At 36.3% G+C, this 16,523-nt stretch overlaps 2 protein-coding genes across 3 annotated transcripts; one reads left to right on the top strand and one right to left on the bottom strand.

The window, feature by feature from the left end:
* The first annotated feature begins 917 nt into the window (after positions 1-917).
* On the top strand, positions 918-6,213 carry LOC130946193 (uncharacterized). Its single transcript, XM_057874866.1, has 4 exons — positions 918-980; positions 2,852-3,220; positions 5,049-5,443; positions 5,609-6,213. Exons 1-4 carry the CDS (start codon positions 918-920, stop codon positions 5,625-5,627), a joined length of 846 nt encoding a protein of 281 aa, XP_057730849.1. The 3' UTR covers positions 5,628-6,213.
* A 774-nt stretch (positions 6,214-6,987) lies between these two features.
* Positions 6,988-9,512, bottom strand: LOC130944359 (3-ketoacyl-CoA synthase 4). 2 transcript variants are annotated; one of them, XM_057872650.1, is made up of 2 exons: positions 8,081-9,512; positions 6,988-7,310 (listed from the first exon to the last, which is right to left on the bottom strand). In XM_057872650.1, exon 1 carries the CDS (start codon positions 9,097-9,099, stop codon positions 8,098-8,100), a length of 1,002 nt encoding a protein of 333 aa, XP_057728633.1. In that variant the 5' UTR covers positions 9,100-9,512; the 3' UTR covers positions 6,988-7,310; positions 8,081-8,097. The 2 variants fall into 2 exon arrangements, with proteins under 2 accessions (XP_057728633.1, XP_057728632.1); XM_057872649.1 differs by having other exon boundaries at positions 6,989-7,310; positions 8,068-9,511.
* Positions 9,513-16,523: the final 7,011 nt, after the last annotated feature.

The raw sequence follows: 16,523 nt of genomic DNA, 5'->3' as shown, positions 1-16,523 counted from the left end.
ACCGGTTCGGTTCGGGTTTTTATTATCAGAACCGGTTTTTTATTTTCGGTTTTTTCGGTTCAGTTGATCGATTTAGTTCGGTCCGAGTCGGTTTTGAACACTCCTACTGGTTAGGGTTCCTCTAACCAACGGCACCGTTTTGAGCAAATTTTAGAAAATCGGTCGGTTCTCGGTTTGGTTCGACCGACCGATTTTCGACCGGTTCAACAGTCTAACAACGGTTTCTGAATCTTTCGGTTTTGATATATGACCGATTTGTTTTTGTACCGGTTCACAGTTCGATTGACCGGTTCGAACGGGTTTTCAGAATCTTGGTCCGAACCGCTTTTTCCCTCGATTCACGAATTGACCGGTTTGACCAGTCAATTCGAACCGTTTTCAGAACTTTGCGTTTTTCCCTTATTCCAAGAATCCGGCCAAATGACGGTTCGGTTTGACCGACCAGTTCTTGGCCGGTTCAACGGTTCAATTGTGGTTTTTGAAATTTGGGGTTTTAACATTTGTCCGAGTTGTTTTTTGTAGCGGTTCATGGTTTAACCGGTCGGTCCGAACCAATTTTCAAAAGATAGATTATAACCATTCTCTCATGCTGTTTTTATTTAAAATACTTAATATATTTTAGTATCAAATTTTCAATTAAGCTTACAACACAGAAGTGGTTCAAGGAATCAAAATGCTAGAGTAAAAATTAAGCTTCACGTAAATTCAACTAAAATCGAACGAAAGACAGAAACATTAATTCTCAACAAGAGTCCATAAAAAATATAGTGCATAATAATTTTTTAAGTAAAAGAGATGAAACTAACAAGTCTTAGTAGTTAATATAATCTTAACATGACTACATGACAATTACGATTAATTAATTTTTGTTTGACTCCTTTTGTTTATACTTATTGTAATTCCTGGTAGCAGATTCAATGACATTGCGCAGCATCAAGTTGTGGGATCTTAGAATCAAATCCAACGCAAGTCGCATCCTTGTACCATGGTTAACCTGAAAAATATAAATATTTTAGGTTACCAACAAAACCATACACATTAGCAATTGAAGTACTATTTTTTTAAGCAAAAGAAAATTACATTTATTGTATAACTATACGTCTTCCTGTAGTTTGTCATCCAGGTTGTCACCCATACCCCACAATCATTACTGTGTTAAATAAGACGCGGTTAGCTTATGCAGATAAAAATTTGAAAAAAAAAAACACAAATACAGATATTCCTTACGAGCCAGAAGCTTGTTCTCCTGTTTCTAGCATATCCACAAATGCAAAATCAAGTATCCTTGGCCTGAACGGAGTGTTGTATTTATAGAACGAGTCATACTTGAGCATATCTTCCAGATATTTTGCCTATTTATATAGAAAAAAAATTAAATAAAGGACGGTATTTGAAACCTAAAAAAAAAAGTCATAAAAGTGAAAATAGAAAAAGTTAATTTACCAGCTTTACTATACTCGATCTCTTCTACTCTTTATTTGTAGCAATCGGTAGGGAGTCTAACAGAATTATTTGATGATTGCACAAATCAAAAACAACCAAATACCAATGTCTGTTGTTCTCGTTGACAGGTAAAAAAATCTAGTACCAACTTTCACGTATTAGAATATTACTAGATACAATTTTTTTTTTTTAAAAAAAGGTATATATCAATTCATAAAGATAAATGCCATTAAATAATAAAAAAAATTAAAATACAATAAATCATATACTTTTTTTAGACCTTCATCAACTTTTCTCATAAATTCTTTTTGATAATATTTCAACAGAACTTCAATTTTGGTATCACATTGCAGTATGAATTGCTGAATTTAATAGTTAGGGGGTAAATCAGTGGCACCAATTAAGTAATAAGATAAAATAAATAAAAACGGTAACAAGTCTGAAAAAGACATTATGTACCGAAAATACAGCTGGCAAATACCAGTTTGTTTGACATCCCATTTCTTTTTCCTGCATGGTTAGCATAGTAGCAACCAAATCCAACACCTATGTGATAAAATAAATATATTAGAAATTAAAGTATGCTAGACATAGCAGTTTAATTATGCACTTACATCCCCATGTACCCACTGCTTGGGAATTAATGACTTGAAATTGTCACGAGTTCCGCTAAATTTGTTTGTTGTCGACAATACCTCATCACTACAAATACGAATCACATTAATATTGAACTATTTTTCAAATTTTTAGTAGATAGATAATGAGATATTTAACCTTCTTTTATTTGGTGCAAACACATAGATTGCCATTTTAATATCTAAGTCATCCAAATCCATGTATGCAGGAGGCTCAAATAAAATCGGGATCCACTGCAAAAAAATAAAAAAAAATTGGTGAGATCACTAAGTTATGTAACCGTAGAGGATTCATGCGAATGTTCGTGATATGAGAACTTACAGATGGCCATTCAGTTCTCCGTTTATTGTGCTCGATGTTTTTCTGGTTTAGGGTAGGCATGCTAATAGAATATCCACTTTGTTTTAGAGCCATAAGTAAATGCAAACTCTTAAGTAAATAAATTCAGGTCCACTTTGATATGATGCACAAAATCTGTATGGCTTTTTTCTTTCTTGGTAATATTTTGATCCAATGTTCTGAAAATCGGACCGGACCGGCCGGTCAAACTGGTTTAACCGCGAACCGACAGTATTAACGGTCCGGTCAGGCATATAAAACCGACAATTAGAAAATCGGCTAAAAACTGTTGAACCGGACGAGAACCGGCCGGTCAGACCGAACCGGAACCCGTCCGGTTTACACAAAAAGGGAAGCTCCTTCGTTTCTTTCTCCCGTTCTCCCTTTCTTTCTTTCAGTCAGAGAAATCACAAACCTAACCACAAAACCCTAGCACTGTAAGCCTACACCACCGCCACAAGGAGGGGGCATACTGCTGCCGTCCGTCGCACTCAAAGTTCGCCATCCGTCATCTAGCTTCCCTCGTGCTCCAAGTCTTCAACCCCTGTTCGCTGTCACCGAGCGCGGTTGCTTCCTCGAGCTCGGCGTCCGTCGTCTTTGTCTGCTCAGCCACGCTTCCGTCGCCGTTTGTTTGCCGTTCACGTTCGCGTCTTCGTTCGCGTTCGCTCGGCGTTCACCGTTCGCGTTCACTCGTTGTTCACCGTTCGAGTTCGCGTTCGTCTGGAAGCCACGTTGCTCTGCTTCAAACTCTGCGACCAACCCGCGTGCTCCACTCGTCGAACTGCTCTCTGTTGTCCCCGCCGTGAGTTCCCTAAACCAGCCACCAGACAATACACTCACACAACAGACAACACCAATACTCATCTTCAAACTCTGCAACTTCTGATTTCTACTACAATAAGTAATTATTTGATTTGGTAGTGGTTTGGATTTTTTCATAGATTAAATTAAAGTTACAATAGTTTTGTTCTCTTCTCTATCACATTGAAATTAAGCTTTGGATTCTCTTATTTCATTTTAATTTTACCGCACTCAACATGTTTGATGAAATGCTTTAACCAAGGTTAGTGGTCTGAACTCTGAAATTTCAAATTACTCAAATATGCAATTTCTGAAATTAGGAATTTGTGAATCTGAACTCTGAAGTTAGTGATTGATTTCTGATGTTACTGATTCTGTTCTAATATGTGCTTTTTGTTACTGATTTGTTACTGATTCTGAAATTGAGTAATGGATTTGTTACTAATTCTGTTCTATGGTCTTATGGATGATTATTGGATTTCTAGCCGTTCTGTTGCTGTTTTTAATTTGGATTATGATTTATTGAATTTAGTTATGGATGAAAGTATTAATCAAGAAGCAGTTGCTTATAATGCCTGTTTGAGTAATAATTCGTCTGCCAATCCTCCTAATTCAAATGATTCTGCTAATCCTAATCCACCTAGTTCGAATAATAGTCAGTCACAAGGTTCTAATTTATGGATTTTGATGATTGATAAATCTTCATGTTGGTTTTTAATATTTAGATATTTCTTTTTACTATTTAACTTTTGAGACTGTATTTTGATAAGATCACACTTTGTTGTTGAATGCTAATTTTTGTTGTTGAATGCCCTGTTTGTTGTTGAATGATAATTTTTGTTGCTGAATGCTGAATGCTGTTGGTAATGGTGTTTTTGCTGCTGAATGTCCTGCTGTTTTTATTTCTTTGTTTGTTGCTGAATGTTGGTGGCAGAATTTAGATATGCTCATGTTGATAATTTTTTGATTTTTCAATGTGCTATGGCTAGTCTTTAATTTCGTATTTGGTTATGGATACTTCTTTGTTTTGTAGTTGCTGGTTTTGCTTTGATTTGTAGTTGCTGGCTCCTAATTATTGCTGGTTTTGCTGGCTTTGTTTGTTGCTGAATGTTGGTGGCAGAATTTAGATATGGTCATGTTGATAATTTTTTTATTTTTCATTGTGCTGTGGCTGGTCTTTAATTTTGTTTTAATTAATAAAACTTTTATTAATTTCAGTTATAGATAATAGTATTAATCAAATAGAGATTAATAAAACTTTTATTAATTTCGAATGATGCTGCTAATCCTAATCCTAATCCACCGAAGCAAATTTGCAACAAGTTCTTGTGGATTTTGATGATTGATAAATCATGATGTTAGGATTTAATATTTAGATATGTTTTTTTACTATTTAATTTTTGAGTTTGTATTTTGATAAGATCATATGGATTAGGTTGATGATATTTTATGTAGTGTTTTAAATTTCAAAGATATTTTAAGATTTATATTATACTATAATTATATTTTAGGATGTTTATTTATAATTTATTTATTATTTTATTTTAAAACGGTTTTTCCGGTTGAACCGGTTGGACTAATGAACCAGTGAACCAATGACTAGAACGGTTCGATGACCGGTCCGGTTCTCAGAACCTTGTTTTGATCTATTGACTCTAGAAAAGAGGGGAGAAGTTTAATATGCACAAGTACTCTCAAACATGTTACATACTAAGGATTGGCACTGACTCAAAAAGAGGAACCCAATCTTCCGCTTTGTTCTGTAATTTTTTCTTTCTTTGTTATTTTCCTGTTGTGCCTTATAGTTTAAACAATTTGATGCTTAATAGGATCAAGATTGTTATGAGCTTTCAGCTGAGTATGAAAGGAAGCATAAGACTGAGAAGTTGGAGGAACTTGGGAATATGCTAACTGGTCTTGATGCTGGGGATTCTATTGTCATTGCCAAATCATTTTCCCACATGCTTAATTTGGCTAACTTGGCAGAAGAAGTTCAAATTGCCTACCGAAGAAGGATTAAGCTATTAAAGAAGGGCGATTTTGCTGATGAGAACTCTGCCATCACTGAATCTGACATTGAAGAAACCTTCAAGAGGCTTGTGACTGAACTGAAAAAGTCCCCACAGGAAGTGTTTGATGCTTTGAAGAAGCAAACTGTAGATTTGGTCCTAACTGCTCATCCCACTCAGTCCGTTCGTCGATCTCTGCTGCAAAAGCATGGAAGGTTTGTCACTGGACTCAGGAATAATTATAGTCCATTAACTACGAATTTATCGTTCCATTTGCTTTTACTAGATCTCAATTACCATCTCCTTTGCAATTATATATAAACAGATCTCATAGAGTAATAGATCCAGGAAGCCTGCTTATTTTTTGTTTGCTTGAACAGGGCTGGAAGGATACCATAGTCAAGCAAGATCAGTCTCATGAGAACCAATCAGATATGAGAAGAAGAAGAAGAAGGCTGTTGCTATTTTTTAAGGCCTTTAGGCATATCTATCTAGAGTGGAAGCATGTTATGACATTTCCTTTTTTTTTTTTCTATCTTTTAGGTGATTATTCTTTACGTGAGAACTAGTTCAGGAACACAATAATCTAATATATTATTCTTTATTATTAAAGTTTAAGGGGCAGAACATCTTTTAGTTAATAATATCTGTTACATAGTGCTAAAACTATGTGGTTCAATGATTGTGAACTAGTAGCATGTATGTGTTTTAAATTGGGAGGAATCCAATGATTGTATTTATTTTTTCATTTTACTACCTAGTCAGTCCCTTTTTTTTAATAGTATGTTGTGGCTGTTTTTGGATTGATCATGTCAATGAACGGTGGGTGATCATTATTCAATGAGATGTATGGAGAGCCATTAGAAACCCCTTTTAAAGTTGTAACGGTGGGTGATCATTCTTGGAAGGTGCATATTGTATATTTCTAATGTCAAAGTTGCATTCATATCCCTTGAACTTTGTCACTTTTTAAAGGGGATTGGGTTGTTTTTCATTTTCAGTGGTTATCAGAGTAATTTGGTAGACAGATAGAGAGATATGGAGAGCCAAAAGGAGGATGAATGCCATGGTAGATAATGCATATTTTTTGTTGCTTGTTTTGGATAGAAACAAGCCACCATTTTTCCCCTCCCACTTGTAATTGATTTTTGATTTGTTTAACTCATTGTCTCTGTTCCTATCTTAGAATATAAATTCATTTGTTATCCAACACTAGAGTTAATGTTAGGGAGTCAACGGTTGATATGCTAACAAAATTGATGACTATATGGGAAGCAAAATGGTGTCATTGTTGTGAGTCAGATTAATATAGTAATTTCACTTGCAAGTAACTGCAATAAGATCATAATTTTTCTGTTCAACGGTTGATATGCTAACAAAATGAAGCCTGTAATCTATCATTCACTGTCTTACTTGTATATAAAGAATTAAACTCAACACTGCCTCGAGGTACATGCTCTTGATATACTTTGAAATGTGCATGTTGCACCACTCTATTGTTGTTTTCTTTCTTCTTTCATGTATATACTTTGTTCATTTTCAGAGGATGCAATCATGATTACAACTTAACAATTGCTTGTAACATTCCTTGATTTGATTCCTTGTACATTAATATCCACAATGAAATTTATAAATTGCATAAGTGAAGTCTATGTAAGCTTTATCAATGAGTAGAAACGTTGTAACAAGGCCATTGATGCTAAATATTCAGTGTTTTATATGAAAATAATAGTAACAAAACATAGCTGAAGAATAAAAAAATGCTAATGCCATAACTTTCCAACACCAGAATTCTTCGTAAGAGATCTAACTATTCTTACAGTTAATATTTGACCACAAAACTTCTTTCACTTTCTTTCAACAAATGACAAGAAATTCAATGGAAAAATGAATTGTTCTAGAACAAAATCAGAGAGTTACATTTATTACATAAATAAAAAACCAGGATTAAAAGGGATTAGGAATAGACTGTAATAAAATGCGAGTCAATCAGAAAATGGTTTGGACAAACTTTGCAGATTGAGCTCTTGCTTTCAGAGTATCCTCCTTTGATCTCGCCTCCTGTATCTTACTCTCCAGAAGCTACAGGCAATTAACAAAGCAAAAATGGGATAAACTTACATCACTAGTTATAACAAAAAATTCCTGCACTATAATTAAAATAGTCCAACCATTTTCAACAGCTTATAGGATTCTGGGAAGATGCAATTTCTTACAAAAACAAAGTTACTGGCACACTATAAATTTTGGTTTCCAAGCATACCAAAAACAAAGCTGCTGCTCTTTTTCTTTAAAAAAAAACACAAACAAAACATAAAAAAACTGGAAGGGCAGAACAAAGTTTGTTTCTAAGCATAAGCATAGTCCAGAAGGAAACAAAAATTAATTTCAGCACAAGAAGATATCCCAGAACTTGTTACCTCAGGAACAGAGACAGGTTTTCTTCCAGTTGGCACAACACAAAAAATTACTAGAAGGGAAAACGATGCCTAACTTAGCAAAATGTTTGATGACTACAGTGATTAACCAAACTTAGTAGCATCTCATACATGATAGCAAGGCAAAGCAAAAGTCATTATATTGCTGATATAAATCTAGCATTAGTCTTTATGCAACCAAGTGAAATAAAGGATTCAGTGACAAATACATAAATATTAATTTAAGGATTAAGTAACTAAAACAGAAGCATTAGAATAATTAAAAATAACAACAAAAATAGGCTTCTAAAGTGATGATTGAACAGCTGAGACATTATCTATTATCTCCTTGAATAGGATTGATTATTGGCTTATGCTATGTGTACCAGAGAGAGTAGCAGAAATTAAAGCTATGTAACAACCTGCACTGGATACCTATGAATGCAATCTTTTCAAGGAGACTTGGGTGAAGCCTTGACATGCCTAAGTGCCTGCCACACTGCCCTGTTACACTTAAATCCACTTCCAAATGCAATCTGCCACACCCTATTCCCCTTCCTCATTCTTCCCTTGGCTTCAGTGTATGCCAGCTCATACCAAATAGAGCTTGAAGAAGTGTTCCCAAATCTGTGAGGTGTCATTCTAGAAGCCTCAACATGCATAGGCAGAAGCTGAAGATTCTTCTCAAGCTCATCAATCACAGCTCTCCCATCAGCATGAATGCAGAAATGATCAAATGCAAGCTTGAAATCAGGTATATAAGGCTTCACTTTTGCATTCAGAAGCTTCTTAACAACCAAAGTAGCAAAGAACAGAAGCTGTTCACTTATTGGAAGAACAAGAGGCCCCAAAGTTGTGATGTTAGTCTTCAAAGCCCCACCAGCAATAGCCATAAGATCCTTTGAGAGAGAAACACCAGTTTTGCCATCATCATCTTGTTCTTGATACACACACCTGAAAGCTTTATCATCAGCACCCTTATGAGTCCTCACAACATGAACAAGCTTGTACTTTGCTCTTCTCTTAACAGAGCCTTTGTTGGACAACAAAACAGCAGAACCACCAACACGGAACAAACAATTTGGGATCAGCATAGATTTCTTGTTCCCAAAGTACCAATTCTGAGTAATGTTCTCAGTGTTAACAACAACAGCATAAGTGTTTCTATGAACTTGAAGCATGTCCTTAGCAAGATCAATGGCTATAACTCCTGCACTACAACCCATACCACCCAAATTGAAGCTTCTAATGTTACCCCTAAGCTTGTACTTGTTCACAATCATTGCAGAAAGTGAAGGAGTTGGGTTAAACAAACTGCAATTCACAACAAGAACACCAATATCCTTAGGCTTAATCTTTGTATTAGCAAAGAGATTATCCAAAGCACCAAACATAACATTCTCAGATTCTTCTCTTGCAGCAGCCATGGAAGGAGTTGGAGGGATATGATGCATGGCTTCGAGTACATACTGACCATCAAAGTCTAAGGTTTTGTTCTTGGTTGAGCTTCTGCTCTCTGAACTCGAAGGAAGAAAACTGGAATGGAGATGGGTTTTTCTACTGAGCAGTCTGAGAAGAGGGGGGCAGAATGGTGATGGAGACAGAGGCCAGGCAACGAACACAACTCTGAAGACGGTGGTGGGTTGGAAGAATCTGCGACGACCAAACGAAGACGATGGTGACTGAGCGCCCGACGGACGGCGGCAGGATCGCGATGGAGCAGATGAATACCAGGATCTGATGCGCCGAGGTCGAGGAAGAATAAGCTGCGATTCTTGAAGGAGGAAGAAGCACGGACGACCAGACGACGATGGTAGTGCCTGAGAGCGACGGACGGCGGCAGTCCTTGCGGCGGTGGTGGAGAAGCTAGGGTTTAGGGGAGAAGCTGTTAAGATAGGGGTATTCAAAGGGTATTTTTGTCTAATTAAATAAAAGAAGGATATTTAAGTCTTTTCATTAAAATTAAATAAAATTTATTTTTTATTTTTATTTAATTAAAAGGGTGTTTTAGTAAAAGTGGTGATATATTATATATTTAAAAAAGAAAAAATTAAATGCTGACGTGGAAAATAAATTCCACTTGTCTTATTATTATTTGTCCACATTTTAAACGTATCGGTACGTATGAATTTATCATCGTACCGTAGCAATCACCTTATTATTATGAAAAAGTCTAGGGGACCAGCAGTTTTGTTGAATTTTGGCCAGCATGTAACTAGCAGAAGAAGGTGAGCATTCTCACACCAATCTCACACCATCAAATCATCATGGATGGCTAATTGATGGCTAACAATCACAAAAATTACTGGCCCCCTAACATTGCTCATTATTATTATTGAACTAACAAAATCGTTATCTGTTGAGTTAAGAAATTAACTAAATTAATTAATGATGACAAACATTATTTTTGAGCAAAATAAATAATTAGTGTTGATCAATTATATCTACTAATTAACTAATTGTTTATTGTTGCAGGCCAAATGGTAATAGCCCAAATGGAATAAAAGGCATTCAGCAAAGAATATTGGGCTGAAAGCAAAATAAAAAGCCCAAGCAAAAGCAAAGGAAGAAGCCAAAGAAATCAGATGGGCCAAACGGGTTACATGATCCAAACCCGAATTGATTTTCATTTCCCACCATAATGCTCCAACCAAAGCAACATTCTTCTTCATTCTAATCAAGTCACATCAAGATTTCAGAAAAAGCAAGAAAGAGAAAGAGAAGAAAAGCTTCTTCCATAAGCCATTAACCAAAGAAGCAAGAGAGAGAGAGTTGAAGCTTGAAGCACAGAAGCTAAATCAGAAATCCCAAGCTAAATCAAGCTTAAGAAAGGTAAACTATATCATCTTGCATGAATCAGATCTTCATCCTTTTCTTCCCTACTCTCTGCTCTATCCGAAAATGGCTGTGAAGGGAAAATTGCTATCTGCCCTATTCTGCTGTGCATCTACGGTCTTAATCAAGACTTGGGGACCAAGTTGGTATTCAAGGGTTCAGATTTTAGTTGACCATTGGAAAACAAGTTCAGTTACATATTCATGGCTTTCGGTCAAGTTGAAAAAGTCAGAAGGAAAGGTTCCAATTTGATGATTGAAAAGAAAAAGTGAATCTGTGGTTGGTGAAGCTCAAGGCTCAAGATGTTGACCTTGGAGGAAGAACCAAGGAACATGCAGGGAGATAAAAGAAGAGCTTGCTGTTCATTCAAGGTAAGGAGAGAAAACCAGAGTTTGAAACGTTGAGTTCTGTGAAGTATTCCCTGTGAAGTTCCTCTACTTGGACAATGCTCTCTATCAAAGAAGCATTCTGCCAACATTGAAGAACAAATTCAGAGGTTTGCAAAGCTGGTTTTTCACATAGCTTAGAGGCTGTTGATGAAGTCAATCTCCTTCATGTTGTTCTGATTATAATGTACTTTTCTAAAGCTTATCTTTCTGTAATTTCTTGAGAGAAAAGGCATTGTGAGAAAGTTTGAGAAAAAGCCATGAGTGGAAAAAGGCTGAGAGATACACTTGAGAGAAAAGCCTAGAGTTATTTTCAGATTTCTTTAGGTTGGTCAAGTGTCTTGTATCTTATTCCTGTTTGGTATCCCTTTCTTAGTTGGGTTAGCACTAAGAGAAAATAGTTAGATGTTAGCATAGCCAATGTCAAGTTAGAGTAGAACTTGAGTGTGAAATTGGTGTATGTAAAACTGTTAACTATAGTGAAATTCTTCCACATTTGTGGAGGAGACTGGATGTAGGTTGCATAGCACAAGGCAACCGAACCAGGATATATGCTGGTGTTAGCTTTTTCTTCTCTGTCATGTTCTGTTTTCTGTTTTTCATGAGACAAAAATAAATTGTCTCATAAATTTCCGCTGCTGAGTTCAAACAGAATCAGATTTGTAACTTTGATTAAAAAGGTCAGAAACAGAAACTGAAAAGGAAGGCATAGATTCAACCCCCCTTCTCTAAGCCTACCACAACCTTCAATTGGTATCAGGAGCAAAGGTCTCAAGAATCAAGCTTAACCGCTTGGAGCAAAGATCCAATGGCGAACAACTTGGGCACAACCACAGTTGCCTACACCCTCACTGAAGGTCAGTCAAACAACCGACCACCTTTCTTCAACGGGAAGAACTATTCCTACTGGAAAGAAAGGATAAGGATCTTCATCCAATCCATTGACTACAACCTATGGAAGATCGTTGTGAGTGGTCCAAAGATCCCAACAAAAACAAGTGCTGATGGAGTGGTGACTCCAAAAGAAGAAGCTGAATGGAATGAAGATGATAAGAAGAAGATAGAGCTGAACGCGAAAGCAATCAACCTTCTTCACTGTGCTATCAGCTTTGAAGAGTACCGGAAGGTGTCTAGATGCAAGACAGCCAAAGAAATCTGGGAAAAACTCCAGGTTACACATGAAGGCACCAAACAAGTCAAAGAAATGAGGATTGATATGCTGCGAAAAGAGTATGAGATGTTCAGCATGAAGGATGGAGAAAGCATTGATGAAGCATTTGAGAGATTCTCAATCATAATCAACAACCTTGATGCTATGGGTACAAACTACGCAGAACAAACCTTGGTGAGAAAACTCCTTAGAAGCCTCACAAAAGAGTGGGAAAACACTGCCACTGTCCTAACCGAAAGTAACAACATAAGTCCAATAACCTATGATGAGCTGAGAGGAAAACTCCTTGCCTATGAAGCCACACACACAAACACAGACTCAAAGAAAAAGGGAATAGCCCTTAAGTCACAAATAGAACCGAAAGAAAGTGAGTTAAGTGATGGTATTTCAGATGACGAGCTTTTGTTTTTTGCTAGGAGATTTAGAAGGATGTTGAAGAGCAAAGGCAAATACAAGGGCTCAAGTTCAAAGGAGCACAAGATAGACTTGAGCAAGGTGACATGTCATCATTGCAAGGAGACTGGACATTTCAAGTCAAACTGTCCAAAGCTCAAAAGGGAGGACAAAGGAAAGAAGGAAAGGAAGAGAGTACTCATGGCAGCTTGGGAGGATCTTGAGAATGACTCAAATGAAGAAGAAGAATCTGAAGGAGATGACAAAGACTGTTTCATGGCTGGAAACAACAATCTTGATGAGGTAAATTATTATGATTTGACCATTGAGGACTTGCATGTTATTATTGATGATCTCACTTTAAATACCTCAAAACTGCTTGATAAATACAATGGTTGCAGATCTGAAAGAGATGTGTTAAGAGCTGAAAATGAATTCTTAAAAGAAAAAGTAAAGGAAACTGAATGTGCTTTGGACATCATTGAAGAAAACAGATTTTTAAAATCTGAACTTGAAAAATTAAAAGGAAAGCACATTGTGGATCCTTCTCATGAGTTAATTGCTGAAAATGAAAGATTAAATGATATGATTAAAAGACTGAATGGTGACTTGGCAAAATTTGCACAAAGTTCCAATAACTTGGACAAATTACTTGCAAGTCAAAGACCATTGTTTGAAAAATCTGGTTTAGGCTACATAGCCAAGGAAGATGCTGTTTCCAACACTTCCTCTATAAAATTTGTGGCCTCTTCATCAAATACTAAATCCATACCAAATAAATTAGGTATCGGATATGTTTCCACTTGTGAAGAAAAATCTGATGAAGAACACACAAATGAAACAGAAATTTCACCAAGAACTGGTCCGAGCTCAAACCGACCAGGTTTGGGTTATGTTTCGAAAAATGAGGTTGTTTTCAAGAAACCACCATTTTACAACAAAACCTCATATTCGAAAGGCAATAATGTTCAAAAAAATTCTGGTGAAAATACTTTTACAAAAAGGAATAACTTTAATAAAAATCAGTTTGTTAAAAGAAATGCATCTCCTCCAAAAACCAGAAAATTTCAAAGCTTTAATCATTTCAAGCAACATAACTCACCTAAATTTCAGCGGCACACATCAGAAAATCATTGTGTTAATTGCAAGAAATTTGGTCACTCATATGCACAATGCTTCATTGAAAAGAGAGTTGTAGGAAACAAAGTTTACAATGTTGTTTGTGATTTCAATGCTCTTGGGCAACCAAGATGGATTAACTTCAAAGGATCCAAACTAGTTTGGATACCTAAAGCTGCTTGAAACTCTTCATGCAGATTTGCCTAGCATCCAAGAACAAAAAGGACATGTGGTACATGGATAGTGGATGTTCAAGGCACATGACTGGAAGGTCAGCTTACTTCATCAAACTGAATAAGTATGATGGAGGTTTTGTGACCTTTGGAGATGATGGTAAAGGTAAAATCATTGCTGTTGGAAAAGTAGGTAATGAGCAATCTACTTTCATTGATGATGTGCTTTTGGTATGTGGTTTAAAACACAATCTTTTGAGCATAAGTCAGCTGTGTGATTTAGGATATTTAGTTGTTTTCAAAAGGCTTGAATGCTGTGTTATAAATGAAAAGACAAATGAAGTAATGTTTGTTGCCAAGCGTTTCAATAATATGTATGGACTCACTCTTGATGAACTAAAAGATCAAAATGTAGCCTGTCTCCACTCTAAAGATTCTGAGAAGTGGTTATGGCACAAGAGATTGGGCCATGCAAGTATGTTTCAAATAAACAAACTTGTAAAGAAAGAATTAGTAAGAGGTCTTCCCTTGATAAAGTTTGACAAAGACATCACTTGTGATGCTTGCCAAATGGGAAAACAAACAAAAAGTTCTTTTAAACCAAAGGAAGACATCTCTACTAAAAGACCACTTGAGTTGCTACATATTGATTTATTTGGTCCAACTAGAACTCAAAGCCTAGGTGGTAAACATTATGGTTTAGTAATTGTGGATGACTATACTAGGTTTGGTTGGGTTTTATTTCTTGCACACAAAAATGAAGCCTTTTCGGCCTTTGAACCTTTTTGCAAGAAAATTCAAAATGAAAAGGATTTGAAAATCTCTTCTATAAGAAGCGATCATGGAACTGAATTTGAAAATAATTTGTTTGAATCCTTTTGTGAGGAATATGGAATATCTCACAACTTCTCTTGTCCTAGAACACCACAACAAAATGGTGTTGTTGAAAGAAGAAATAGAAGCATACAAGAGATGACAAGAGCTATGCTTTGTGAGAGTAATGTTCCAAAATTCCTTTGGGCTGAAGCGGTTAATACAGCTTGCCACATTTTGAATAGAACAATCATAAGGAAATTTTTGAAGAAAACCCCTTATGAACTTTGGAAAGGCTACCCACCAAACTTAGATTACTTGCACATCTTTGGATGCAAATGTTTTGTTTTGAACAACAAAGAAAATCTGGAAAAATTTGATCCAAAGGCTTATGAGTGCTTGTTTGTAGGATATTCCACAACTAGTAAAGCTTATAGGGTTTATCATCAAGATGCTAGAATTATTGAAGAGTCCATACATGTTACATTTTGTGATACTAACTTGGTGCAAAGCATTTTGGAAGATGGTGATGCAGGAAATCAAGCTCAAAAGGATGATGAAGCTGCTCAGAATCATGGAAAAGAAAATTCTGAACAAGCTGAACCAGAATCAGCAAATGCTGAAAATTCAAGAGACAAATCCATTTTGTCTCATGAATCTGAAGGAAACTCTGCAGACAGCAGCATACAGATTCCATTGGTGACCGAATCTGCCTCCAAGTCCACCAGACCTCGTGAATGGAGATTCTTGAAGAATTATCCTGAAGAATTTGTAATTGGGGACGTCTCTCATGGAGTGCAAACTAGGTCTTCCACTAGAAAGGCAAATGAAGGTTCAAACATTGCCCTTCTTTCTCAAATGGAGCCTCAAAACGTCAAGGAAGCCCTAAGTGACCCATCTTGGATTAAGGCTATGGAGGATGAGCTTCTTGAGTTTGAAAAGAACCAAGTGTGGACGTTGGTTCCAAGGCCAAGTGGAAAGAAAGTGACCGGCACCAAGTGGATATTCCGGAACAAGTTGGGAGAAGATGGTAGCATTGCAAGGAACAAAGCTAGGCTAGTGGCACAAGGATATGACCAAGAAGAAGGAATCGACTTTGATGAATCCTTTGCCCCTGTTGCCCGAATGGAAGCCATAAGACTTCTCTTGGCTTATGCTGCATTTTGTGGTTTTAAATTATACCAAATGGATGTGAAATGTGCATTTTTAAATGGTGTGATAGATAGAGAAGTATATGTGGAGCAGCCTCCGGCTTTTGAAAATAAAGAGCATTCTAATCATGTTTTTAAATTGTCTAAAGCTCTCTATGGTTTAAGACAAGCTCCTAGAGCTTGGTATGAGAGACTTAGCTCTTTTCTTTTGAAAAATGGTTTTCAAAGAGGCACCACTGATACAACTCTATTTATCAAGAATTCTAATGATTCTTTTATTTTAGTCCAAATATATGTTGATGACATTATTTTTGGATCAGCAAATGAATCCCTTTGTACTGAATTTGGAAAACTCATGACAAGTGAATTTGACATGAGTATGATGGGTGAACTTAATTTTTTCCTTGGGCTGCAAATTACACAAACTGAAAAGGGCATTTTCATTCATCAAGAGAAGTATGCCAAGGAATTAGTTAAGAAATTTGGTATGGAAAATGCCAAACCCATGGGAACTCCCATGCATCCAAATTCCAAATTAGATAAGGGAGAAACTGAGAAAGATGTTGATGAGACTAGGTATAGAGGAATGATTGGATCTCTTATGTACTTGACTTCCTCTAGACCTGATATTGTGCAAAGTGTTGGATTGTGTTCTAGGTTCCAATCCAAACCAAAAGAGTCACATCTTTCTGCAGTTAAAAGGATCATTAGATATGTTCATGGCACATCCAATTTTGGTCTTTGGTATCCTAAGATTGATGATTTTTCTATAGTTGGGTATTGTGATGCAGATTTTGCTGGTGATAGAGTTAATAGAAGGAGCACTTCTGGTTTATG

Source organism: Arachis stenosperma, chromosome 8 (assembly GCF_014773155.1).
Source record: "Arachis stenosperma cultivar V10309 chromosome 8, arast.V10309.gnm1.PFL2, whole genome shotgun sequence".
NCBI classification, from domain to species: Eukaryota; Viridiplantae; Streptophyta; class Magnoliopsida; order Fabales; family Fabaceae; genus Arachis; species Arachis stenosperma.
Note: the sequence above shows the minus strand (reverse complement) of the source record. Positions and strands in the feature narration are given on the sequence as shown.

Coding starts and splice junctions, on each gene's coding strand:
- LOC130946193 (XM_057874866.1), top strand. CDS start 918: ATGACATTGCGCAGCATCAAGTTGTGGGATCTTAGAATCAAATCCAAC. Junction 981..2,851: donor CCAACGCAAGTCGCATCCTT/GTACCATGGTTA, acceptor ACAAAACCCTAG/CACTGTAAGCCTACACCACC. Junction 3,221..5,048: donor TGCTCTCTGTTGTCCCCGCC/GTGAGTTCCCTA, acceptor GATGCTTAATAG/GATCAAGATTGTTATGAGCT.
- LOC130944359 (XM_057872650.1), bottom strand. CDS start 9,099: ATGCATCATATCCCTCCAACTCCTTCCATGGCTGCTGCAAGAGAAGAA.